General features: G+C 40.4%; 1 protein-coding gene across 3 annotated transcripts in view; it reads left to right on the top strand.

Moving 5' to 3' along the window:
• The window catches only part of SLC9A9 (solute carrier family 9 member A9), a 630,944-nt gene that overhangs the window by 349,592 nt on the left and 257,163 nt on the right, over window positions 1-24,189 (top strand). For all 3 annotated transcript variants that reach the window (XM_060011384.1, XM_060011385.1, XM_060011383.1), the window contains 2 exons: window positions 1,482-1,587; window positions 19,174-19,262. In XM_060011384.1, the coding sequence (XP_059867367.1) occupies window positions 1,482-1,587; window positions 19,174-19,262 (195 nt within the window). The remainder of the gene's footprint in view (window positions 1-1,481; window positions 1,588-19,173; window positions 19,263-24,189) is intronic.

The raw sequence follows: 24,189 nt of genomic DNA, 5'->3' as shown, positions 1-24,189 counted from the left end.
AGAAGAGGGAATTCAGAGGAACAAACCCCATTAGAAACAAAACCTTCCCTCCAAGTAAGAAGAGGGGACATTGGAAAAGGGTCAAAGGGCAGCCCATGTCTTCCTCCAGATAAAGAATTGCTTCCAGATCCTTACTGAATCTCTTTCCAGAAAAGATGTTTTACAAAACAAATTTATTTAAATCACACTAATTGAAAAACTTACACATCCTTTGTTATATACCAGGCACTCTTCTGAGTGCTTAACATATTGTAAGTGGTTTATATACCTAGGAGGTAGGTTGCACTATTATGCCCATTTTCAGACATGGAAACCAAAGCGCAGAGTGACCCGTCTAAGCTGATACCATGAATATGGGCCCAGGTAGAGTTGCGTTCCAGACATGAACGCAACTCCCAACCGTGACATGATCCTTAGTATTTTGTGCTTTCTAAGACTTTATAAAACATTTTTAATATCTTCATTGCATGTTACTCTGCACATTGTATGAGTAGGTATTATTCTCATTGCCAGTTCACCTAGGATACAAATAAGGCTCACAGAGGTTAACATACTGCTCAGAAATCACACAGCCAGTGACTAGCAGGGCCAAGACTCAAACCCAGATCTACTAACGCAGAGGTCATACTTTTTGCTTCCTTGCCCTACTGCCAAACATCTCTTAATATGGAATCTTCCTTACACTTTGTTGTAGAAACATAAAAATGCAACAACATTAACATCTCTTTATCTGTCAGGGCATTTTCTGCCTAGTGGTGGACACAATTACAAGGTAGCCCTTTCCCATCCATCACTAACTCCTAATCATCTCCCCATAGCCCATTCTCTGCCTGACTCAGATCACTGTGCCTTTGTTCTATTTGCAATTTATAGACTATTGACCAAGTGTCATCCTGGCCAAAATGAACCACTGCCCGCCAAAGGGCATCTTGCTTGACCTAGAAGCAACACCCATTTTCCTCCATCCTACTTTTACAAAGAGAGTCTGGGCAGCTTCCCTCTCACTGAACATACATGCTCCTCCTGATTCAATTTCTATCCCCAAAAGAGAAGGCTCTTCAAGGTGATCTGTCCACAGACCAGCACTCCCTGGGGAGCAGTGGCCTCCTTCAGTGTTGACACACTGGCAGCATCTCACCCAGCCTCACTCCCCTTGGCTTTGTTTTCCCAGATCTGCCAGTATTCTGAGGGGCACACCCAGGGCTGAGTCCAAATTTAAGAAGTTTTGTGTCTACACTGAGCTGATGTTATCCTCTTAGTATGACATCTTTTTTATCTGAACACCAGTTTGCATTTTTATAGGAGTGTTCAGCCTGCAATGAAGCATGATTCCTGCTGGCCTTCAAAGTCAAGTCTCAGTCAGTTACAGCCAGCTCCGCAAATTAGTTCTCTCATCTAAAACACAACCAGATTTTTTCACAGCCAAAAAGGAGATTTATTCATAAAAGCAGTTGTTATTTCCCTTAACGCGTCTTTGTCACTTGACCAAATTTACCAAACTGTGTGAGTTCCCTATGCTGGAAACGGGCCTGTTTTTCCTCCTGTCTTGGAGCGCCTTCCTGTCTGCCGAGGCCGCTGGCCTAACAGGTCAGTGTTTCGTCCAGCGCAGCAAACTGGGTGTGTGAACACATGTGTTCCCCCCACCTCTCCCCATGCCCCCCTCCCTGACCCAGCCGGAGGTGAAACGGAGGCCCTTTTCTATGGGTTTGTGTCAGAATCAGCCTCTCCTGGGCACCCTGGGGAGAAGAAAAACTATCGTCCATTTATCCAACAGCTCAACTGGAAGTCTCCAAACTGCCGTTTCCTCTCCTCTCCTTGCTGGTCAGGAAGGGGATGTTGAAATCTATGATTGACTGGTCTACTGAGGTGATGGATGACTTTACAAATAAGAGTCTCTGCTCAGAGTGTGCAGGGATGCACAGCCGCTTTGTGGGAAAGGGTGGTGACTTTCCATTGGCTGTTAACAGCAACGCCCACGAAGGCAGCCTCTCCTGGTGTGCTCATCTCCACACACGGACCGTGTTTATAAACCTTTGCATACACTCCATGGCAGGCCAGAAAACAAGGCGCTAACTTGGTGGCTTCACGGTTTAATTAATGTCTCTTACTGTAGAAAGTCTGTATGTAGAGTCCTCTGAGATGGAGCAGTTGATAGAGAGAGGCAGTCCCTAAGGTCCCAGGTGCCACGCATCCTGTATCTGGATTGCCTTTCTGCAACAGTGAGTGTTTGTGCTTGGCTAGCTGCAACGATTGGGTACTTTTCCATGTAGAAGAATCAGTGTGGCTCTGAGCAAAATTTCAAAGCTGTTTCTCTCCTTTGGCTTAGTTCCTTGCTTCTCCTGGGTTTCAGTCCTGGATCCCTTGCTGCTTACTACATCTTAATTGACTTTCAAGTGAGATTCCCCTGCCCCCCTCCGAAGTACTAACTGGGAATAAGGTATGCCTCCCTGGGTACTTGCATTTTAAAAGGTGGTACTTTAAGTGTAAATAATAATAAAAGTTGATATATAGTGAAAGCAGACCATGAGCCAGGTGCTGGCTAACTGCATTTCATGGATTTTCTCATTCATTTACAGAAGGACCCAAAGTTAGGGACTATGTCCAGTTTACTCAGCCAACAGTAAGTGGTGGAGCTGGGATTTCAAATAAGGAGATCTGATTCTAGAGCCTGGGCTCATGGGTACCAAGCATTGCTACCTTGAATGAAATTCTATCTATAGAATATGAGGCAGGCCCGCAGGAGTAGGAAGATATTTGGGGCCCCAGAAGCCTGCCTTGTCCATTTGCTTCTAGGCTGGTTTGGCCTCTCCTGTGAAAGCCATGGCAAATCTTTTTTGTAATGATAATCTGTTGCTCTGGGCAGCTGACCCACCTTACTTCATAGCCATGGGAACCAAGCTATTTCCACAGGCTTTGAGGGTGTCTGTTGCTGATACAGACAGCCACCTGCCAGTTATTATCACACTATAATCAAGACTGCATTACCAGAGTCCACCCTACCAGGCCCAGTATCATTCCAAACCATTCTAACACAACATCCATTATATTAGAGCCTTACCGTGTTATTAGAAAGGTTGCTAAAGAGCTTATGCATTACAAAGAAAAAGGATACTGGTGTCTCTTAAATGAAATAATGGAGGAAACAATTTACATACGTCATTCAGAAAATTGTGGTTCCCTTTCCTCCACATTCCATGCCCTTTTCAGCACTTACCATATTGTAAAATGATGTGAGTAATGTTAACAATAAGAATACATATTTGACCTTCTGGAAAGGTAAAGAAGTACCTTAACTCACCTGATATTTTTTAGTCTACTGTTGATCATTGTAATAAACACACAGACACACACTTATGCGCACATATCCCAATGCTTAAGATTGTTTCTGTTTGTGAAGATTGTCTATTTCCTGATCCAATTCAGCAATATCTTGTTTCTTAAATGTTTTTAGGGTTATGGTCCACGTATAAACTCTTAGTTTATCTGTGCCTTGCGCTTTTGCTATGCTTTTGACCTGATATCCTTATTGGATACCATGCAGATCACTTCTAAGGAGCCAGCATCATGGGGTGGGTGGACGCATGTGTGGGCCTTGGTAGCAGAAAGACGCAAATGTCCACGTCTGCACCCAGGGGAGCGCTCATCCAGAACAGTACTCCAGATTAAGCAACGTGCCCGAAAGGCATTTGATACAAATCAAACTTCAGGTGTGAGCGTTTTGTACCACCGAAGACCAAGCCTGCTAAGTCCAAATTACTTATGTGTTTGTTTGTTTATTATTTAATCCTTGCCTATTTCTAAATTGGCTTTGAGACAACTCATAACCTGAGCCATGCATATCATGGGACCATTTAGTTGAGGCTAGGCACTCAAGTGCTTTGGGGTAGAGTTTTTCTGCAAAATGAGGCAGCTGTTCATTGCTGTGGTTTGGCAACAAATATAGCTCTGAGCTTTCTGGCAGCCAAAGCCAAAAGGGAAACATGATGAGTTATATAGGAATAATACAGTACTATAAAAGGAAGTCACAATTATTTATAAAAATGGGCAACCTTTTTTTCTAAAACTTTAGGGGAATTTATCACACACATCTTTATGTAAGGGCCTTTGAGCATCTTAACAGACAATGTATTGTTTTAGGGAAGATGGAGATCCATTCTTCATGTAATCATTTCTCATATCAACCTTCAATAAAATCTGATGGTGTGGAATTAAATTATATTCTCTGAGGATATTTCATGCAGTAAGAAAATCTTTTTATCTCTAATCCACAAATAAACTAATATAATGCAAAGCTAAAATCTAGAAAAATTTTCAGAAAGTGCTTAACGAATGAACATATGACAATGAATGTAGTGAACTACATGAAATGAGCTATTAAATAGTTTATGAGTAACTGTAGTGGTAACCAGCCATCCTGGGGCCGTGTATGGGTTCACTGAGAACAAATCATGTAGGACCTAGAAATGGTGTTTACACACAATGGGTTCTCAGCAGAATTCCCCCAGCCCTGACATTGCTAGGTGAGGGCTCAAGGGTGCCCATCAAGGGAGCAGGCCTCTAGGCCTACCACCCCTACTTCACCCCTCTTATTGGTTCCATAGATTGGGTTTTCACCTAAGATTTCATTTAAAAAAAAGGATTTCTGTTGCTTTAAACAAAATATATCTGTTTTAAGAATATATTTTTTATTTTTTCTTACTACCAAGGTAAGGCATATACATTGTAGAAAATTTGGAAAATGTAGATTTACAGAAGGAAATAAAATTAGAGTTACCTGTATTCTCACTGCCTGTTAATAACTATTGTTAGTATTTTTCTGAATTGATCTAATTATATGCAAATACATATACGTAATTAAATATATACATGCATACATATAGGTAATTACATCTTTATTTTTAAGTAACTTGCTTTTTTTCACTTAACAATTTATAGTGAATGTTTTTCATGGCATTAAATATTCTCCTATATTATTATTTTTAATTGCTGCCTAGTACTATATCATATTAACTTGCCATAATTTATTATACTAACCTTTTGATTGTTTATAGCTTTCAACATTGTTAATATGATTGCAGTGGTAATCCTTATAGCTTAATGTATGAACTTCTATTTATATAACTGACTAAAAATAAAATTCCTGGGTTAATAAGAATGCTAACATTTTAATGTCTTGGAAAAATTTATCCAAGTTATCCTCCAGAAAATTTGCATTCCTTTATACTTCCACCAGCGATGTAAGAGAGAGCTCATTCACTCACATCTTCATCACCCGAACTCATATTCACCCCTGCTAATTTGATAATCAAGTTCCATCTTATTCTGATTTAAATTCATTATATTTTTACTGAGGAAATCATTTTAATTATATGTCATTGGCAATTTGTATTTCTCCCTTGGTGAACTACCTGTTTATGACCTTTGTCCTTTTTTCCTATTGAAGTGCTTATTTTTGTCACGTTAAATTTTAGAAGCTCTTTATCTATTAAAAAATATTAACCTTTTGACTGTCATGTAGGCTATAAATATTTTCCAATTCACGGCTTTACCTTTTAAATGTTATGCTTTATTTGTTTATGTAAGGAGAATGTTGGTATAGACATTTTCAAGTTTCATGTGGTTAATTTTATCTCTTCCTTTGAAAGCCCAAGATTTTATTGATTTCTACTTATAAAGCCCACTGTTATTAATAATAATGTATACGTTTTTTTAATATTCATCTGGTTTTATTTTTGCATTGGAATCCATCTGGAATTTGTCTTGCTATGAGGTGCGAGATATAGTAGGGATTTGATTTTCTTCCTAGATTGTTATTCACTCATCCTAACACCCTTCAAACTTAACCTATGAATTTACAATATAATGTCCATGTATGTAGGTACATATATGTGTATATATGTTCTGGGCTTTCTGTTGTTCCACTGAGCTCTTGGTCTTTACTGTTTTCATCATTTCAACTCCATGGTTCCTTTTAATAGCAATTTCAAGAGATTCTTTGCTATACTCACATATTTATATTCCAGAATGACTTAAAATAACTTTCTTATGTTTCAAGCAGAAAATAACTTTAGGATTATGATTGGGGTTGTATTAAATTTTTAGATTAATTTGACGAGGAATGGTGTTTTTACAGTGTTGAGTCTTCCCACAGAGGAATATGTTATGTCTCTCCATTTATTCAACTCATCTTTTATGGCCCTTAGTAAATTTTTATAGGTGTCTTCACATTAGACCTACAAATTTCTTGTTAAGTACTTTTTAAGCTATTTTATATTTTGGCATACTATGATGAATGGAAACTTCTTCCATTATAGTTTCTGGAAGGCTATTGTTTGTTTATGTGCATCTAGACCTCACCATGCTATTTGATTTACTCTCTGCAGTTCTGAAATATAGAACCATAGCTGATGTGTAGAATTTGGATTGATGGGCCAAAATTATATTAGACTATCAGGTTTGTGAGGACTATATCAACACCAGCAGTGTGGCTGAAGCATGCTAGGCATTCAATATCTTTTGAGCAATGGAATGAATGATTTTAGCTTAACAAAATGAAAATTTTCTAAAATCTGAATAACAGACTGTTTTATGAGTTAGTGAGTGCCTTATGCCTGATAATATTCTTGTAGATTCTACTTTTTTTTTTTTTTTTTTTTTTGCGGTACGCGGGCCTCTCACTGCTGTGGCCTCTCCCGTTGCGGAGCACAGGCTCCGGACGCGCAGGCTCAGCGGCTATGGCTCACGGGCCCAGCCACTCCGCGGCATATGGGATCTTCCCGGACCGGGGCACGAACCCGCGTCCCCTGCATCGGCAGGCGGACTCTCAACCACTGCGCCACCAGGGAAGCCCTTGTAGATTCTTTATGTCCACCGGTCAGGATATTTCAGAGCAGATTCATACATCAACTAAAGGATATATCATAAATTACATTAATCTGCAATTTCACTTCCCTAACTCTTAGGTTAAAATGGAGACGTGGAGACCTTGGGAAACAAGAACCTAATCTAAAAGAATATGGTGGGCATATGTCGGCTTTGGCTGCCCAGCACCCGTTCTCCCTTTCACTGAGAATAGCATCCTGATGTTGTTTGGGGAACTACCCCTCCTCCATCAGATACCATCTTCTTAACCAAGGTACCCCACCCTCCCCTGCCAAAGAGAATAGGGGCATCCGAAGCTAGGTCAAACAGACACCCCTTCCCTGTGATACGAACTTTTAGGAGGGAGTTAGAAGTATATACAACTGTTGGCACCCAGACTTTCCAACAGCAAAACCCTATTGGGACCCTCTCCTTGTTCCTGCCACAGATCCCTGGAGCTGCCTTTATGCCTCTTCCCTCCAATAAATTCCTTTCTGATTACAGTTGCCAGAATCAGTGTTTATTGCTTGCAAACAAAGAAATCTAAATAGTACCAGGGAAGGAATAATCTATGAGGTATTTCAACAAAAGAAGCTGCATAACTTGGTGACAATTCAGAAGGGAAGAGAGGCTCACAGACAGCACAGCCTCTAGGCTAGGAAGCTTGGGACCATCTCATGCCAGGTGCATACTGATAGACAAACAAAAAGAACCAAGCTTACAGAGACCATTTGCACAGTCTTCATAATTCTTTGTCGATTCGCCTCCTTATAAGATTCATCATGAACACTTCAGTGTGGTGGGTGGGGCTTGCTCATGACCACATTTGCTGCTTTCACTTTTAGTTGTTACTAATTTGATGATGATCATTTGATTTATTTTGATCATCTTTTACTTCAAGGGCCACATTTGCAGCCGCCTCATCTCAGTCTCTTAGAAATTGCACCTGCAAATGTTCAATAGTCACACAGAAGCACTTAGTTTTATGGAAACAAGTGGCTTTTAGACATGCAAATGAAGGTTGGCATTTCTATTACCCAAAGGTCTGATGCTCTGCTACTGGAAATGTACAAGTGCTGTCTGAGAAAACTTTTATTTACGAAGACTGGGCAGAATATCAAATGCAAGTGAGAAGTCTTTCTAGAAGATAAGGGTGTGTAGACAGAAATGGACTTTAGGGAGTCCTCACAAGCTGGGAGAGCATAGAAGGAAGAGAATGTATATGGAAGTTTCTGCCCTAATTACAAAATCAGCCACTAAGGGGTATGTCTCGGATTTCTAGTTCTTCTGCTAACTTGCTGAGGGATAGGAATGTCACCCTGTTAATTGGTATCTCAGTTTTCTTTACTGCTGAGGTAAAAAGATTTTATTATTTTGTAGTGGAAGGACATGGCACACATACAAAATGTGGCTTTTGAATAAATACATGACCTGAGGTATTCTCTCTGTCAGGTACCTGGTACACATGCATACCTGATTTCTGATCACGTAGAATTTTTCTTGGCCTGTTTTCTAAAAGTCATTAGGTTACTGAGCCATTATTTTAAATTGAATATTGAAAATAATTCAGCAGTATTATTTATAGCATAATCTCTGGTGGCATTGAATCCTGTCATAGAAGCTGCTTTTCAGTTTATAAAGATAACCAAAAAGCACAGCTGGACAGGTGGTTTGAAAATTCATTTTTATAATTTGTTTCCCAGCTGAGACTTTGGGGGTCAGGTTTTTTTTTTTGTTTTTTTTTTTTTTTGCGGTACGCGGGCCTCTCACTGTTGTGGCCTCTCCCGTTGCAGAGCACAGGCTCCGGACGCACAGGCTCAGCGGCCATGACTCACGGGCCCAGCCGCTCCGCGGCATGTGGGATCTTCCCGGACCGGGGCACGAACCTGTGTTCCCTGCATCGGCAGGTGGACTCTCAACCACTGCGCCACCAGGGAAGCCCTGGACGTCAGGTTTTTGCCAGAAGCAAACTTTCAGGGACTGTCATTAAACACCCAAAGAGTAAGATTTCTAATGGCAACATTGACCCTGCATCTAATGAATTCTCTGCTTCCAGGCACTGTTGTAATAAAGGCAGCTTCCATTTTTAGGTTCCTGGGGCATATTTTATGTCAGCTGGAAGTGAAGGAGGAGGAGGGAGGCCGTTGGCATCTCTCACTTTCTCATACAAAAAGTTAAACTGTATAGCCCACTATTTACTCAGCTTAGAATAGTTTCCATCTAAGAAAACAAACGTGTAAAAATCTGAAAGAAAAAAAGTCCTGATTACTGTACTAAGCAATGCTATTGGGCTTTGTAGTCTGACTCTAGAGAGTAAGAGACTCTGAAAAAAATTTTGAATGTAGAAGGGTAAAAACAAATGCCGCTCTGGCTCATTCACTAAGGAATTGACCAAGAGGTCTGAACGAGAGAAGAACTCAGCACACACGAACATGAAGCACAACATAAACAGTCAATTCACCTCAAAGACGTCACCCAGCCTTATTCCCCCATTGGTCTCAAATGACAAGGGCCTAATTACATTGTCATGATAAGGAAAAGCTGACACCTGAAAGCTCAGGTCCTGCTTATCTGTCCGGTCAGCTCTTGAAAGGCTTTTGTAGAATAAGTAGTTGGGAAAAGGGGAAACTGGGAATGTCTTTCTTTTTGGCAACAGACGAGGAAAGATTTCCAAATGAAATGACTATTACTGGACACGTTGAGACTTTACTTGATCTGAGTAAGTAAGCTGGCTCATTACTTCTCATCTCCATCATCTCTCGACTTGGCGAATACTTGTCTGAAACTCTTAAGAAGGCTTCTAGTTCAGAGATAAATGTGTTCCATTTGGCTTGCCACTGATGCATTGCATGACTGGTTGGGAAATATATTTCTAGATCTCAGTAAATAAAACAAATCACCAGGAGGGACTTAGTTTGAATTGTTTCTCAAATCAAATCTGGCCGGTTTTAGCTTCTAAATACATGTCATTAGCTGATATCTCAGCTTCAAACTGTTCTTGCTTTCATATTGACAGGACCATATGAATCCAACTTAATTAGCCAACAATTCACCAACAAATGAGGTGCACTGAGTGTTTTCCAAGCCAAAAATAGAGCCAGAGGCTCAAAATATTAGGCATTCAAGCTGTAGCAATAGACACCCAAAATTCTCAAGGGGATTTATTAACTAGCTTGCTGAACCAAGGGCAAACACGCAAAGATGCCATCTCAGTAAACACAGGTGTAAAATACATCTCCTAGCATGATAACTCATTAACTCACACCTGCACTTTCTTGAACCAAATAGCTCATCATTTCAATATTCAAACAATCTTGCACATGTAACTTGAGTAGTGGACAAATTTACCTCTGCTTTCTTCACTGTAAATGTTTTCTGTCTTTACTTAACATCTCCTCACGGTGCCAGCAGCCATAGGGAAAAGAGAAAGTTGCTCATGTCCTGCACAGGCGTGTAGAAAACAGTGAGAGGCCCGCGTACCGAAAAAAAAAAAAAAAATTAGTCCATTTGAAAGTCTTCTGGATTCTATACAAGTGTGGAACTTCTACATGGAAAGGTACAGTGGTCAATTGGACATGGATATCTGGGATGAGGCTGTGACTAGAGATTTAGGTGATATTGGTGTACATGTATTAAGCGACTCCAAGGAAATGAAAACTGAAAAGAAGGAATAAACCTGACAGTACCAACATTTGAGGTGGAAAGCCAGGGATCTAAACAAAAGGATATTTTTCTTCTCCTCCAGACCTCAAGTTAATTTGCATAACTACTCACTACTACATTATTTAAGGAATTTTTTGTTTTAAATGGAAATTTATAAACCTTGCAACACAGACAGGAAGTAATCTTAAATGCATGCCTACCCTCTGCACTGGAGGATCTAGAAAGAAGAACATAGATTTGTGCTGTTTTCTATATTGATATTCTTGTATCCCACAGACTCATCATTCATCTGCCAACCGTAGCATTGCCAAATATAGTAAACTAGACAGTAATTGTATTCTTTGCAAACTTGGAATCCTTCATATTCCCTGAAGGAGTTTTCCATTTCGTTAAATCTTTGACTTCTCAGTTCCAGGTTCACGTTCAGCAGTGGTGGTAGGAAACCTGTCAGAAATGTCTCGTTTTACTAGATCAAAAATAAATAAAAGTGTGGCATGGAAAAATAACCCATCAACCTTAAAACCCCTCAGAGTGCCGCCTGAGAGCAAGACACATTTTTTTCTTTCTCACTCGCTCTTTTTCTGTGTTCCGATGATATAATCAATATTTCCTGTCCAAAAACGCAATATTCTCCAGTCTTAGAAACCCCTCAAGTCTGCATTTAATGTCAAAGAAAATCATCCTCCATGTGACAGATGTTTATTTTTCAGCTTCTGTGTCTGAAGTCTTCATCAACTTTTAATGAGAAAAGAACCACTGAATAATGTTATCAGTAGCAGAGACGGTACGTGACAATAGTCTTGAATAAGAAAATTTAAATGTTAGAAGAAAATAGACTCTGCCACTAATAAATCCAGATAAACATCTATTTGTATGTGAGGATCAAAAATAATTTCTCCTTCGTTCTCTTTTTAGAGCAGCTAAATATTTCTTGAAATAGAGACTCATTACTTTGACAAACCTGCATTTGAGTGTCTGATGTCTACTGGGCACTGTTATGGGATTGGGAGCAATACAAAGAAGGAGGTCATAGACCCAGCCCTTGAGGAAATCTAGGTCGAGAAGGTCATCTAGTTGCCAGGAAGTCCACATGAGGCCGTGGGGGTACCATGTAATTCTTCAATTCCATATATGCAGTCCTTGAAACAAATGTAAAAACAGCAGTTCAGATCACAGACACTTAAGATGGGAAGGTGCTTAGAGATCATCTAGAGCAGTATTTACCACAGTTTCTTGACGCTTATCATAAAAAAATAAATAAGAGTTTTATCATGCACTTATATGCACGTGAGCATATTTTTTTGCCCACAATGGTACTTACTTACCTTAAAATACACAAAAGTTCTAATTAAAAGTTATGAACCTGAAGCTATCACATTATTAATCAACTGTACTCCAATATAAAATAAAAAGTTTTAAAAAATGTATGAAGTTCTTATATTTTCTTCTACGCTTCAGTGGGTTTCTTGCATACCCCAATCTAAAGAACACTAATGCAGACCATCTTCTTTAATTCTTTGAGAAGAAAACAATGGACCAGGCAATGAATTTGAATTGCATTAGTCATTCAACTAGTTAAGTGTCTGAACTATTGCCAGATAGAACCCAGGTCTCCTGACACCCATTGTAGTACATTTTTTCTTACATAATTTACAACCACACAATGAACCTTGATGTCATGTAAGCATAGGTTTGTGTGTGATGTGTGTAAGCATAGGTTAATGTTACTAAATATTGTATATACACAAGCATTAGTAACACTAATGCTTTCTGAGAAGGTCCAGAAGTGGGAATCATGGAGAAGAGTGTAAATGGTGTTCTGTTAACCAAAAGGAGCTAATTGTCCTCTCAAAATTGATCTCTCTGGGGCTTCCCTGGTGGCGCAGTGGTTGGGAGTCCGCCTGCCAGTGCCTGGGACACGGGTTCGAGCCCTGGCCCGGGCAGATCCCACATGCCGCAGAGCAACTAAGCCCGTGCGCCACAACTACTGAAGCCCGCGTGCCGTGCTCTGCAATAAGAGAAGCCACTGCAACGAGAAGCCCGCGCACCGCAACCAAGACCCAACGCAGCCAAAAATAAAAATAAATAAAATAAATTTATCAAAAAAAAATTGATCTCTCTGGAAAGAATTTACTTGCCAGCAGAATCATTATTCTTCCCAAAGAATTACAGACCTCCTCATGCTGTTTCCTAAACTTCTTTGCCTGCCAATAATTTGAATTTAACTGTATACCTCTTTGTGGTTTCTCATACAGCTCTTTTAGTTAGTGTCATGAAGTATCGGTTCTAGTTCTTATTCAAAATTGCACAAATGGGTCCTTGCAGACAGCTCTTCAGCGATCTTGCCCACCACTGAAAGCTCACTGTGCAAACTGATAGGCAATTTTGAGCACACACGTGAGTCAGAAACTCTTATTATTATTTTCTCTAAGCCACTTCTTAATTTCTTTCAGAGCTCCTTATCTATTTTAGTTTTCAGATATTTTTGAGCATGCTCCCTCCCTGTGGATCTGGATGTATGTACTTGGTTCCACTTGTCATTGCTACAGGGCCCCATAAATACAACTTGAAACCCAAACCTTAGACATGCAACCCTCGTAGTTGCATCTAATGACCGCTTGTGTTTTTCAGAAGAGGTGGAAGCAGAATGATCAGATTTTACCTCAGTTAGGAAAGAAAATGCAGTAATGTTTGCCAGCAGAAGATCAACATATTAGATGTTTCATAGTTCTATTTTGTGGATACTAGGACTAATCCAGCATGTAAGAGAAATACTTTCATACTTATAATAATTAGTTTGATCATTTTAAACATAGAGCATATTAGATGTTTCTTCTAAGTTTTGAAATATTTGGAAAAATGTAATTAATTAATTCAACGTGTATTTATTCCCTAACCTATAACAGATTCAAACCCAAAGTGTGCAGGTAAACTGCATGTTCCTGGGACATGCCACATAGTTTCCTAGCTTTCACCCTTCACTCACATTGAATTCCCTACACCCTGCACCTCCAAATTCTTCTTGTCTTCCAAGACCTAAATGCCTCTGTGTCCTTTAGGAAAACTTTCCCCATCTCTCTCCCACTTTCCCCAGCCCAAAAGAAATCACTCCCTCAGAATTCCCATTTTCTTATCACCTACTTCATTCTACCTGCTTTTAGATACCTCTGTGTATGTGTTGCCTCTGGTAGGAGACATAAAGCTACTTGAGGTCTAGGACTGGGTTTATTCATCCTTGCATTCCCCATATCCATAACCCATGCTTTCCTCATTGAATATCTCAGTAGATAGATAGAACTTGCAAAAATCGGATACCTTAACTGTAGGATTACTGAGAATTGTCTAAGTTTGGATTTCTAGGAGTGAGGCACACATTTTCACCTGCTTTTCCTTGTTGCAGGAGTTGATGTGGAAGAGAAGGCAACAAATAATGATTAAGGACATAAAAGGTGTGAGACGTGCTAGATGTTTTGTATTTCTTCCCCCAGCAACTTGTTGAATAGGAAATGTTGTTGTGTTTAGACCTGTAATGAGCTTCTCTGAGTCATTCCTTCTCTTCATGCCTTCCTCCTTTCACCTACTTCTAGTAATTATAGCAAAACCTTATATTTACTTCTTAGTGTTTAGTTTACAAATCATGTTAAAATCCATTGTATTGCTTTATACTTAGAACAGACCTGTGAGACAGGTGGGCCCTATCCAAATGAGAAAACTGAGTCTTAGGTGGGTGAAGCCCTTGGCCAACATCACCCATTACATACCTGCAGCCACGACCAAAGAACGGCAGCCTGGGGAGGATGGACACCTGAGGGACCCCAAGGCCTGAGAGGCATGAACCATATGCTTATTAGGAATGTTCTCTTTGGCTGTATTTTTTCATTTTTATTTATTACCTTTTTAATTCTACTGTCTTTGGTTCCATTTTTATGTCTTTTGTCTAGATTCGTTAGGTAAATAGTCCATTTATTTCCCTTTTTCTTTCTAATAGAATGCATGTAAGACTATAACCTTTCCTCTGAATAATCCTTTGGTTTTATCCCATTGGTTTTGATAAGAAATGTACTGTACACTTACTGTCATTTATCTCTACATAAGCTAAAATTTCAAATTTGATTTCATCTTCAACTCCAATTTTATTGAAAAGAATACAGTTAAAAATCTCTAATGGATACATTTATGTAGCTGTGCTTTTTGTTAATTTCCAGTTTTATAACATTTTGATCAAAGGATGCAATTTGTTTGTTTTGTTTTGTTTTGATTTTTAGAGGAGGAAAGAATTTTTGAACTATTTGATAGTAAAATATATCATCAATTTATTCCATGTTAACTAATTTCTTTTATATTCTAGTGTTGCTCGGATTAAAAACATAAGTTTAAAATAAAGAAAAAAAATTGTAACTCCTCAAACACTCTTAATAGATAATTGTTCCATGACCCTAAAATTATTTCATGGAATCATGTCAATTCTAGAAAGTCACAGAAAGAAGAAATGGAGAATAAGACACGAAAATATAATTAAAAACATTTTTATACTTAGCAAGAGCTGCGAAAGTAAAAAAGGGGCACTGAGGCAACACAGAGGTAGTCACTGCAAGAAGCAAGTGTGACCCCTTGGACTAGAGGAGCAAAGGGAAGAGAATCTAGAAGCTCCTAAGAAGGAACCACGGAGCTGGGACTCAGACCTCTGAGGACACTGCCTGACTGCTGCTGCTTTCTCTGAGGGGGTCCCAGGAGGCTGGTCTGCAAGTGAAGGAAAACAACAAAAAACAAAAAGAGAACAGAAGGCTGGGACCAACTGCCAAAGCTGTGGTGAAGAACCATTGCTGAGATGCAGCTGACAGGACCAGCAGGCAAACAGGAGGGAGCAAGGCCTTCTCTCCCCTCCTGCGTCCTACTCTCCTCCTGGGGCTCTATACTGACAGAGCCCATCAGGCAAAGGAAGATGTATTCTGGAGAGCCCCAGCCTCAGGATCACAGACCAACACAGGAGGGTGGGCTTGGGCCTGAGACACTAGCTCACAGCCTGGCACAAGGAACACTTAGTGCCCCTCCCCGTCCTTTTTACAACTGAGAGTCTGAGATCCAGAGCATGCAAGAGAGTGGTCTAGGGCCTCACATAACAGTGGCACAACTAGGGCTAGCAGGCACAGGTATGTAAAAATATAGTGGCAATTAAAATATACTTTTGTAAGGTAGAAAACTGGCAACTGTTAATTTGTGTGAGTGAATTAATTACCAAGCTATAGAATTATGATTATGTATGCTAATACTAAGGGTCAGATCAGCTTTGTTGTTTTATTTTAATTACAACACCAAGACTCTGGTCACGTAGGCAGACTCTCCATTGTTTGCTGCTTGTGTGACATATCTGTAGACAAAACTCAAAAAGTATTAGCAGAAACTTTGCCTATTAGTGTTCTAATGGGAAAACCAATGGAGCTACTGGAGAAAATATCCTCAAAGGAGATGTCCAGCCAACTCAGGTATATAATCTTCATCATCAAATCTCTGACTCTTTCCCTGAGACATCAGAAATGATATTTTTTAGATGGCTTAAGATTACCTTAAAACATTCCTGGAGGGTCTAATACAGGCAGAAAAGTACAGGGAGTCTGTGGAATTTTGAATCTTAGCTCTGCCACTTTCAAGGTGACCTTGAGTAAATTACTTTGGTTTCTTGTTACCTGGTGATAGGAATGTTCATTTATTTATTCAGCAAATATGTGGAGTGCCTACCATGTGCCTGACATTGCTCTAATGGCTGGGGACCAGTGAATCACTCTGCACTCCCTGAGCTTTCCACTGCAGTGCAGAAAGGCAGAAAATAAACCTATAAATATATAAAATGTTAGGTGGCAGTAAATAATATTACAAAAATAGGTCAAGGTAGGCAAGTAGAGAACGACGAGAGGGATTAGTTTTATAGAGTGCATAGCAGAGGCCAGTCTGATAATGTAACATCTTAAGGAAAGGAGGGAGCCATGTGGGTGTCTGGAGAAGACTTTTCCAAACAGTGGGAACCAGACATGCAAGGGCCCTGCAGTGGAACCTGCTTAGCGAAGACGAAGAGGGTGTGTGACGAGGTGAGGGCCGGGGGGCAGGGGGGAATGGGAAAAGCGGAGGTCAGGGAGCCGCGGGGAGGGGAGGAGGAGGCAGGACTAGATCCTACAGGGCCTGTTTGTTATGTGTTTCCATTACAGAGCTGGGAGCAGAGGACTGACATGATCTGACCTGTCTTAAAAGATTCACTAGCGCTGCTGGGTGGAAGGTAGACTGTGGAGAGTCAACAAGGGAGACGGGGTCGGAGGTGCAATTAGGAAGCTCTTGCTGTAATCCAGGCAGAAAATGATGGTGACTTAGAAAAGGGTGTCAGTGTGGAGGTGTTGAGAGGTGATGGCGTGCCGGGTAGGTTTTGAAGGACCAGTCAACAACATTGCTGATGTACAGAGAGGGGAGAAGTAAAGAGTGTTGCCAGAGTGGTTTTTTTTTGTTTTGTTTTGTTTTTTGGTACACGGGCCTCTCACTGTCGTGGCCTCTCCCGTTGCGGAGCACAGGCTCCGGACGTTCAGGCTCAGCGGCCATGGCTCACGGGCCCAGCCGCTGCGCGGCATGTGGGATCTTCCCGGACCGGGGCACGAACCCGTGTCCCCTGCATCGGCAGGCGGACTCCCAACCACTGCGCCACCAGGGAAGCCCTTCCCAGAGTTTTTTGCCTGGATGGCAGGAAGAATGGAGATGCTATTACTGAGAAGGGGAAGAGAGCGGGAAGGGCTGGTGAATCGTGTGAAGCCTGTTGTGAGATAATAAATCAATGAAATAAATGAGATGATGTGAATAAAGCTAGTGTGTTCCTTGCCCACCATAAGCATTCAGCCAATCTTACGGCCCTTACGTATCCTTTATTCTTCGTTACTTCTTTTTGTTCTCGGAATGCATTTGTGCACTACCCACATGCCCCTCCCTTTTTATTCACTACTTCTCTGCAGATCAATATATAGTCAAAACATTTCCACAACAGTGGGAGGTCGGCTAAACCTCACCCAGAAAAGTTTCCAACAGACTGCTGAATCAGCAGAGGTACATAAATTGCATTTTTAAAGAAAGAAAGAAAACTACTTGATGACAAAACAACATGCATGGCAATCCTTCTAGTTCCTCGAAGTCCTTGAAGTACTTCAGTACCCCCAAAGTTTCCCTGGTACTGGTTGTTTTTTAATAGAAATTCTGTGAAGAGAGAAATATAGTATTTCATAAGCAGTTTTTTCTTTGAATTTCTGAAGAGAGGCTAGAAAACTGAAAAGTTACCCAAAGCAACTATATAAATGCTTACTGCATATATTATTTCTTGGCACAATTTCCTAGCTGTTTTTATTCTTTTGCCTAAAAGTTTGAAGCATAATATTAAAAGGAAATAAGTGATGTAAATGTATTAGACAAATATGTCTTAGCAATATTTTATCCAAAGCCAACGCCCAAAATAACCAACACATAAATAGAAGCATACAGTGTACATATAAAAAATATGCTTGGTTCTTTAAAATTCTTTACTGCAGAATTTTTATTTCATTTGAAATGTCAGTATTCAGTTCACATATCTCTATGCTCTTAAGAATCATCAGCATTTAATTTATGAGTGTTTTTAGTTGGAAAGAGTCTGCTGTTTAAAATTCAATTCAATCCCCTCGGTTTGGGTTGAAGACTACTTACATCTTGTGTTTTTCCCAAAGCCCTCCTCTATGCCCAATTTCCCATAGCTAATCAAATCTTTAATCCAAGGTAGAATGCAGCCCCTACCACTTCCCCACCCCAGCTCAGGGGCAATAACACAGAGAATAACAGAGCGCAGGGACAAATAACACATTTGTCCCATGGTTGTTCCTCCTCTGTCCCCAGGCAGCATCTAGTGTATGTGTGGCTTCATGTAGCATTTGAAACTGGGTATAATGATGGCTTAAGAAATAAATCCTGCAACCAGCCGAGAGGCAGCTGGGGGCCCACTGTGGATAAGAAGCACACAGGAACAGACCAGCTTACCTTCGAGGAGTGTGTGCCTTGGATATGTTCACGAGATTATCCAGCATTAGAAAGACAAAGCCCCCAGCTTTGCCAAGGAGGTGTAGAGGCAAACAAGGATCTCTTTCTGGGCTTGGCAAGTAGGAGTATTGGCAGAGGCCACTGAACCCTTGTAGATGTCTTAGGTTTATGACTCGTGGTTTTTAATACTAAGTTATGGAATGATAGGAACTTCTCAGGCTCCTGAAGGTACACAGTGGAAAGCAAATGTCTAAGCAAATATGCCAGCATTTAGTATAAAATGCAGCCGAGTGGTTGGCACTAGCTGTGAGAGGCCTGGAATTGACTATACAGTCTTTTGTTCATGGGTTTCCAAGTATAACTTTCCTAACACATGACCAGAGAATCCTTTATTCCCCAGGAAGAATCTACTTCTTAACGCTTTTCTTTAACTTTAATCCTGTTAAGTTCCATGTTTAAAGTAAGCAGCCAGGTTTACCAAAGGTTTCATCACCATAATTATTAGCAATTTTAACTCTACTGATGCCAAGTCTGTTTTCCAGCTGGGATAGCCCTACCCCTTTGACTTAGATGGGGAAGAAAATTGATTTTGACTGGTATGTTTTTAAATTTCAGGGATAGTTGCTGTTCTCTTCTGTGGAGTCACACAGGCACATTACACCTACAACAATCTGTCGTTGGATTCCAAAATGAGGACTAAACAGGTAAAAGAAAAAACTCACTACAGGCTTTGTCTCTTTTCTCAGTGTAATGGTTATGTGGCAATTCTGGCCGGGCACTTGGAAAGAATTTCATTAGTAAAGGAAGGCAGTAAGCTGAAGGCTTCGTTATAGGTTGGATATTTATAGATTTTTTTTTCTTCAGGATAACTATTAACAATTCTCTTGGTAAGCAAAAATATAGTTATAATAGTCTCTCCCTCCTGAGAAATGTGGAACGTAGACTGTCAGTCTTGAAGATGAAAGGCCCACCGTCAGTAATAATTCGCAGTCACTTACATGTCAAAGCATTATAAAGCATGTGAGATTGGGTAGTTTTATAGAAAGAAGGAAATGAAGAAGGATAAGGAAGTAATGTTTGGTCTTTAATTGGGTGCTTTTGCTTTCAAGTAAACTCAACTGCCAGTTGTCACATAAGCAGAATGTGTCTCCCATATGCCAGGAACACATCTGTTTTGATATTGGCGCATAAACACTCACAGATTCCTTCCACAAACATTTGCTGCATCACCACTGTGTGCCAAGCACTGTGCTTGGTACAAGGAATAAAAGGACAGATAATATATGAACCTGTCTTTAAGTGCTTCATTATCAAGTCTGTTGAGGAGGATAAAGATGTGCAGTGAGCAATTAATTATCCACAGTGTGATAAGTACTGAGATAGAAATGTCTATATAGGTTGTTTGGGAAGAATTCAATAGGGCCTCCTCCCATGGTTAGGCCTGGGAAGGTGAAGAGAAAGTTTCCAGAGATGATAGCCCAATCGGGAGCTTGAAATACAAATAGAAGTTAATTAGGTAAAGATGTGGGATCCAGTGGGGGATGAGAAGGTAGCAGGAAGGGCATTCGAAGCCAAGGTTGTAGCATGGACAAAAGCTCTGAAGCAGTTTACTGGAGCACTTTAAATAGTTCTATGTGGCTAGTGAATGGGGTAAGGCTGAAGTTAGTGGAATATAGTATACGATGAGACTGCACACACAGCCAGAGACCAGCTTATTGAAGGACTTTCATACCTTGTGAAGAAGTTTAGACTTTAACCTAAAGGTAATGGGGAGTGGCTCTAACAACAGAAATTTATTGTGTTACACTTCTAGACAGTAGAAGTCTGAGATCAAGGTATAGGTAGGATTAGTTCCTTCTGAGGGTTCTGAGGGAGAATCTGTTCTATTCCTTGTTTTTACCTTCTGGTGGTTTTCTGACAATCTTTGGTGTTCTTTGGCTTGTAGACACATTATCCTAATCCCTGCCTTCATGTTCACATGGCATTCTCCTTGTGAGCATGTCTGTCTCTAAATTTACCCTTTTTATAAGGATACCAACCATACTAGAATAGGGACCCACCATACTCCAGTATGACCTCATCTCAACTTAACTAATTACATTTTCAAGGACCCTATTTCCAAATAAGGTCAGATCCTGAGGTACTGGGGGTTAGGAATTCAACATGTGAATTTAGAACGACATCACTCAGCCCATAACAGGAAGTCATTGAAGTGACTTAGGTAGAGTAATTTTCGGATAATTGAAGTTCCATTTTAGAAATATCAACTGACAGACAAGAAAAGCATATATCAAATGGCACTTGTATCAACTAGCTTGTGCTGTATAACAAGCAACCCCAGTGGCATTTAACAGTAAACACTTATTTATCGTGCATCTGCAGGGCTTAGCTCTTTTGATCTGGGTTGATCTGGGTGGCTCTATTTGTCTCAACTAGGATGATTCACTGTCTGTGGGTTTGGTGGGGCTCTATGCTAGAATGGGCTTGTCTGGAGCACCTTAACCAGTGCCCCGTGTCTGTCATTCTTCTCCTGGCAGAAGAACAAACCCCCGTGTGCCAGTTCATTTCAAGCTTCTGCTTGCATCACATTTCCTAAACATCCTATAGGTAAAGAAAATCACATGGCTGAGCCCAGGGTCAAGGGGCTGAGCAGGTCACTAGCTCACAGTGGGAGAGCACTGTAAAGTTACATGACAAGGAACATGGATATAGAAAATTATGAAGAATAGAACCAAATTATTGCAATCTATCCCAAAATGCAAATGGAGGTAGATAAGCTCCTATAATAAGCCCAGTGATGCTGAGAACATCTGATGTTGGGGCAGTGGGAGTGGGAAAAACCCAAAAAGACATCTAAGCAAACCTGTGATTGGCTAGGCATTCCTAAACAGTTTTCGAAGACTTACCTTAAAGCTCTGTAAAATGGCTATTGTTTTCATCCTTCTCTCTTTGTCATGTCCCAAGCTCAGCTGGACCTGAGCCCATCTCCTACCTACCCAGCAGGGATTCTGCAAGGTCACCCTTATCTCTGCCCATCAGAGGACACAGAAGATGCAATTACAGACATTTTAAGGAGCCCCAATTTCAAAAAATGAACCAAAAAACTGATACCAGTACGTAGAAACTTCCTATACATAGTCTCCTAGGATCCTTTTAATTATGGAGACTACTAGCATTCTCTAGAACTTAAAGGGAAATATCCTGGGCTGGTTTTTCCTGACCTCATATGGTTCTCTGAGCATTTATATTCTGAAAGGCTGAACTCTGTTTAGAGACTTGCACTTTTAAGTCACGCTATCTAGACTACTCAGCAGAACTTCAAAGATAACTCATCTCATGGCGAGACAGCAGCCCAGCACCTAGGGGAGACAAAGCCAAAATCAGTGCCCCACAGCCTTCTGTTCTCCTCTGAATGGCTTGACAAGCACTCCCTGACGGGCTGCCAGCATCCATTTTTACAGCAGTCTCCTTTAGGGAAGGAGATTTTTACAAGTTCATTCTTTAACATCCAGATAATTGCATCCCTCCATCTTTGCTCTTCCCATCGCCTTCTTTCCTGGGTGTCTGGTTCATAGTAGGAGCTTAATGAATGCTAATTCCCTTCCCTTCCCTTCTCATACCTTTCTCACTTTTTTTCTTTCAGGATCTCTCATTTTCTATTTATTTTTTCTCGCGATATATGCATACATAGCAACTGTGCATATTTATACATGAATATATATGCATACATCTACACATATATTCCCCACTCTAGCATATAGAGTCCGAGGTCACCATTTTAAAAAAACAATGAGATCAAGTACTTTAATGAACTTCACAGATCAAAAGCCCTTGGCCACATCTGCACCAATGTAGCAAGCAAAGTTTAAACTCCATGTGGGAAACCAATTATAAATTGTAAAGAAAAGCTGAGGCAGGTATTATAGAGATTGGCACTGTTTCCTTTTGAAACGGACAAAGGTTTAGAAAGTATTATATGACAACACATGGTTACAGAATACATTATCTTCCTCTGCATCTCCCTGAGTTGTGTTCATTGTCAGTGGGAGAAATCGCCTCTTTGCCTCTGTCCCCAGGACTGTTTAATGGGAGTGAAGGAAGTCAATTAGTGAAGTGTAGGAAAAAATCAATGAAAATCAACTTTGTGTTATAAAATCCTTAGTTATGGGCTTCCCTGGTGGCGCAGTGGTTGAGAATCGGCCTGCCAATGCAGGGGACACAGGTTCGAGCCCTGGTCTGGGAAGATCCCACATGCCGCGGAGCAGCTAAGCCCCTGCTCCACAACTACTGAGCAATGAGAAGCCCGCGCACCGCAACGAAGAGTAGCCCCCGCTCACCGCAACTAGAGAAATCCTGTGTGCAGCAAGGAAGGCCCAACTCAACCAAAAATAAATAAATAAATAAATGTATATATTAAAAAAAAATCCTTAGGTAATATGATTTACTAAAGAATTTTATTCCTGGACTGTGCCTAGATCAGCTAATGAAACGGCTATGTCTGGATACAAAGACTTTTGAGAATTAATATATCCTTTGTAACTTCAAGAATTAGAGTCCTTTTTTAAACTGCAGATTTACATTAAAATATGTCTTGTAACTGATAATGACCATCTAGATGCCGGTGAATTGATTTTCACTCCAATCCATGAAGAAACATGTAGCATCGCTGTGTGTTAGGCAAAGAGCAGCATAATAGAGACATTCTTGTGCTGTTACCCACCATGAGGATTTCTATTTTCATAGCAAAGCCCTCTAGTAAAGAGTATATGAACATACGTGGCAACCCTTTCCCTGGACTCAAAGCCGTTTGCTTACTTTAGGGTGTGCACATCTAGCTCTAGAGACAGACAAATACTGCAAGCCCTGACTCTTGACCTAGAAACTGAGAACCATTAGAGATACTCGAGATGGACATCAGCACACGACAGTCTGTGAGCCTAGAGGTCTCACCCTGAAGCGTCCAGAAGACCGCATACCAACCTCCTGACCCCACTCACACATGTCCAGGCCTGCCTCCCAACCCCTTCCTCCCTCATGCCCTCACCCGCTAGGCAGGCCTGGGAGCTGATAATCTGGGCCAGATTCCAGGGTGTTTCCATCAGCTGTCTCTTCCTGGCCTGAAGCTAACTTGCAAAACCATGTACTTCTCTACCATCCTTTTTTTTTTTTTTAAAGATTAAAGGGTATCCTTTAATTTTTTCTCCAAGGTTTTGGGTATTTTTTTTTAAATTTATTTTATTCAAGTATATTTGATTTACAACGTTGTGTTAATTTCTGCTGTACCGCACAGTGATTCAGTAATACATATATGTACATTTTTTTCATATTCTTTTCCATTATGGTTTATCACAGATCTACCATCCCTTTTAATTAGAATTTCTCCTTCCCTTCCTGCAGTTTCCACCTAAAAATTACTTCTACAGATACACATGGGTGTACAATGTTAATTTAAATAATTAACATCTATTATGCATTAACGTGTACAAAGTACTTATTTAATTTTTACTTACTTCTCTACCTAAGTGGTAGCTCTTCTTATTATCACTGATTACCTTCATTCATTCATCTAACATTTTGTGAGAGCCTATTTTGTGCCAGCCGCTCTTCAAGGTGCTGGGATACAAGAGTGAA

This window comes from Delphinus delphis, chromosome 4 (assembly GCF_949987515.2).
Source record: "Delphinus delphis chromosome 4, mDelDel1.2, whole genome shotgun sequence".
Lineage (NCBI taxonomy): Eukaryota > Metazoa > Chordata > Mammalia > Artiodactyla > Delphinidae > Delphinus > Delphinus delphis.
The sequence above is the reverse complement of the archived record's forward strand: the minus strand, read 5'-3'. Positions and strand labels throughout refer to the sequence as shown.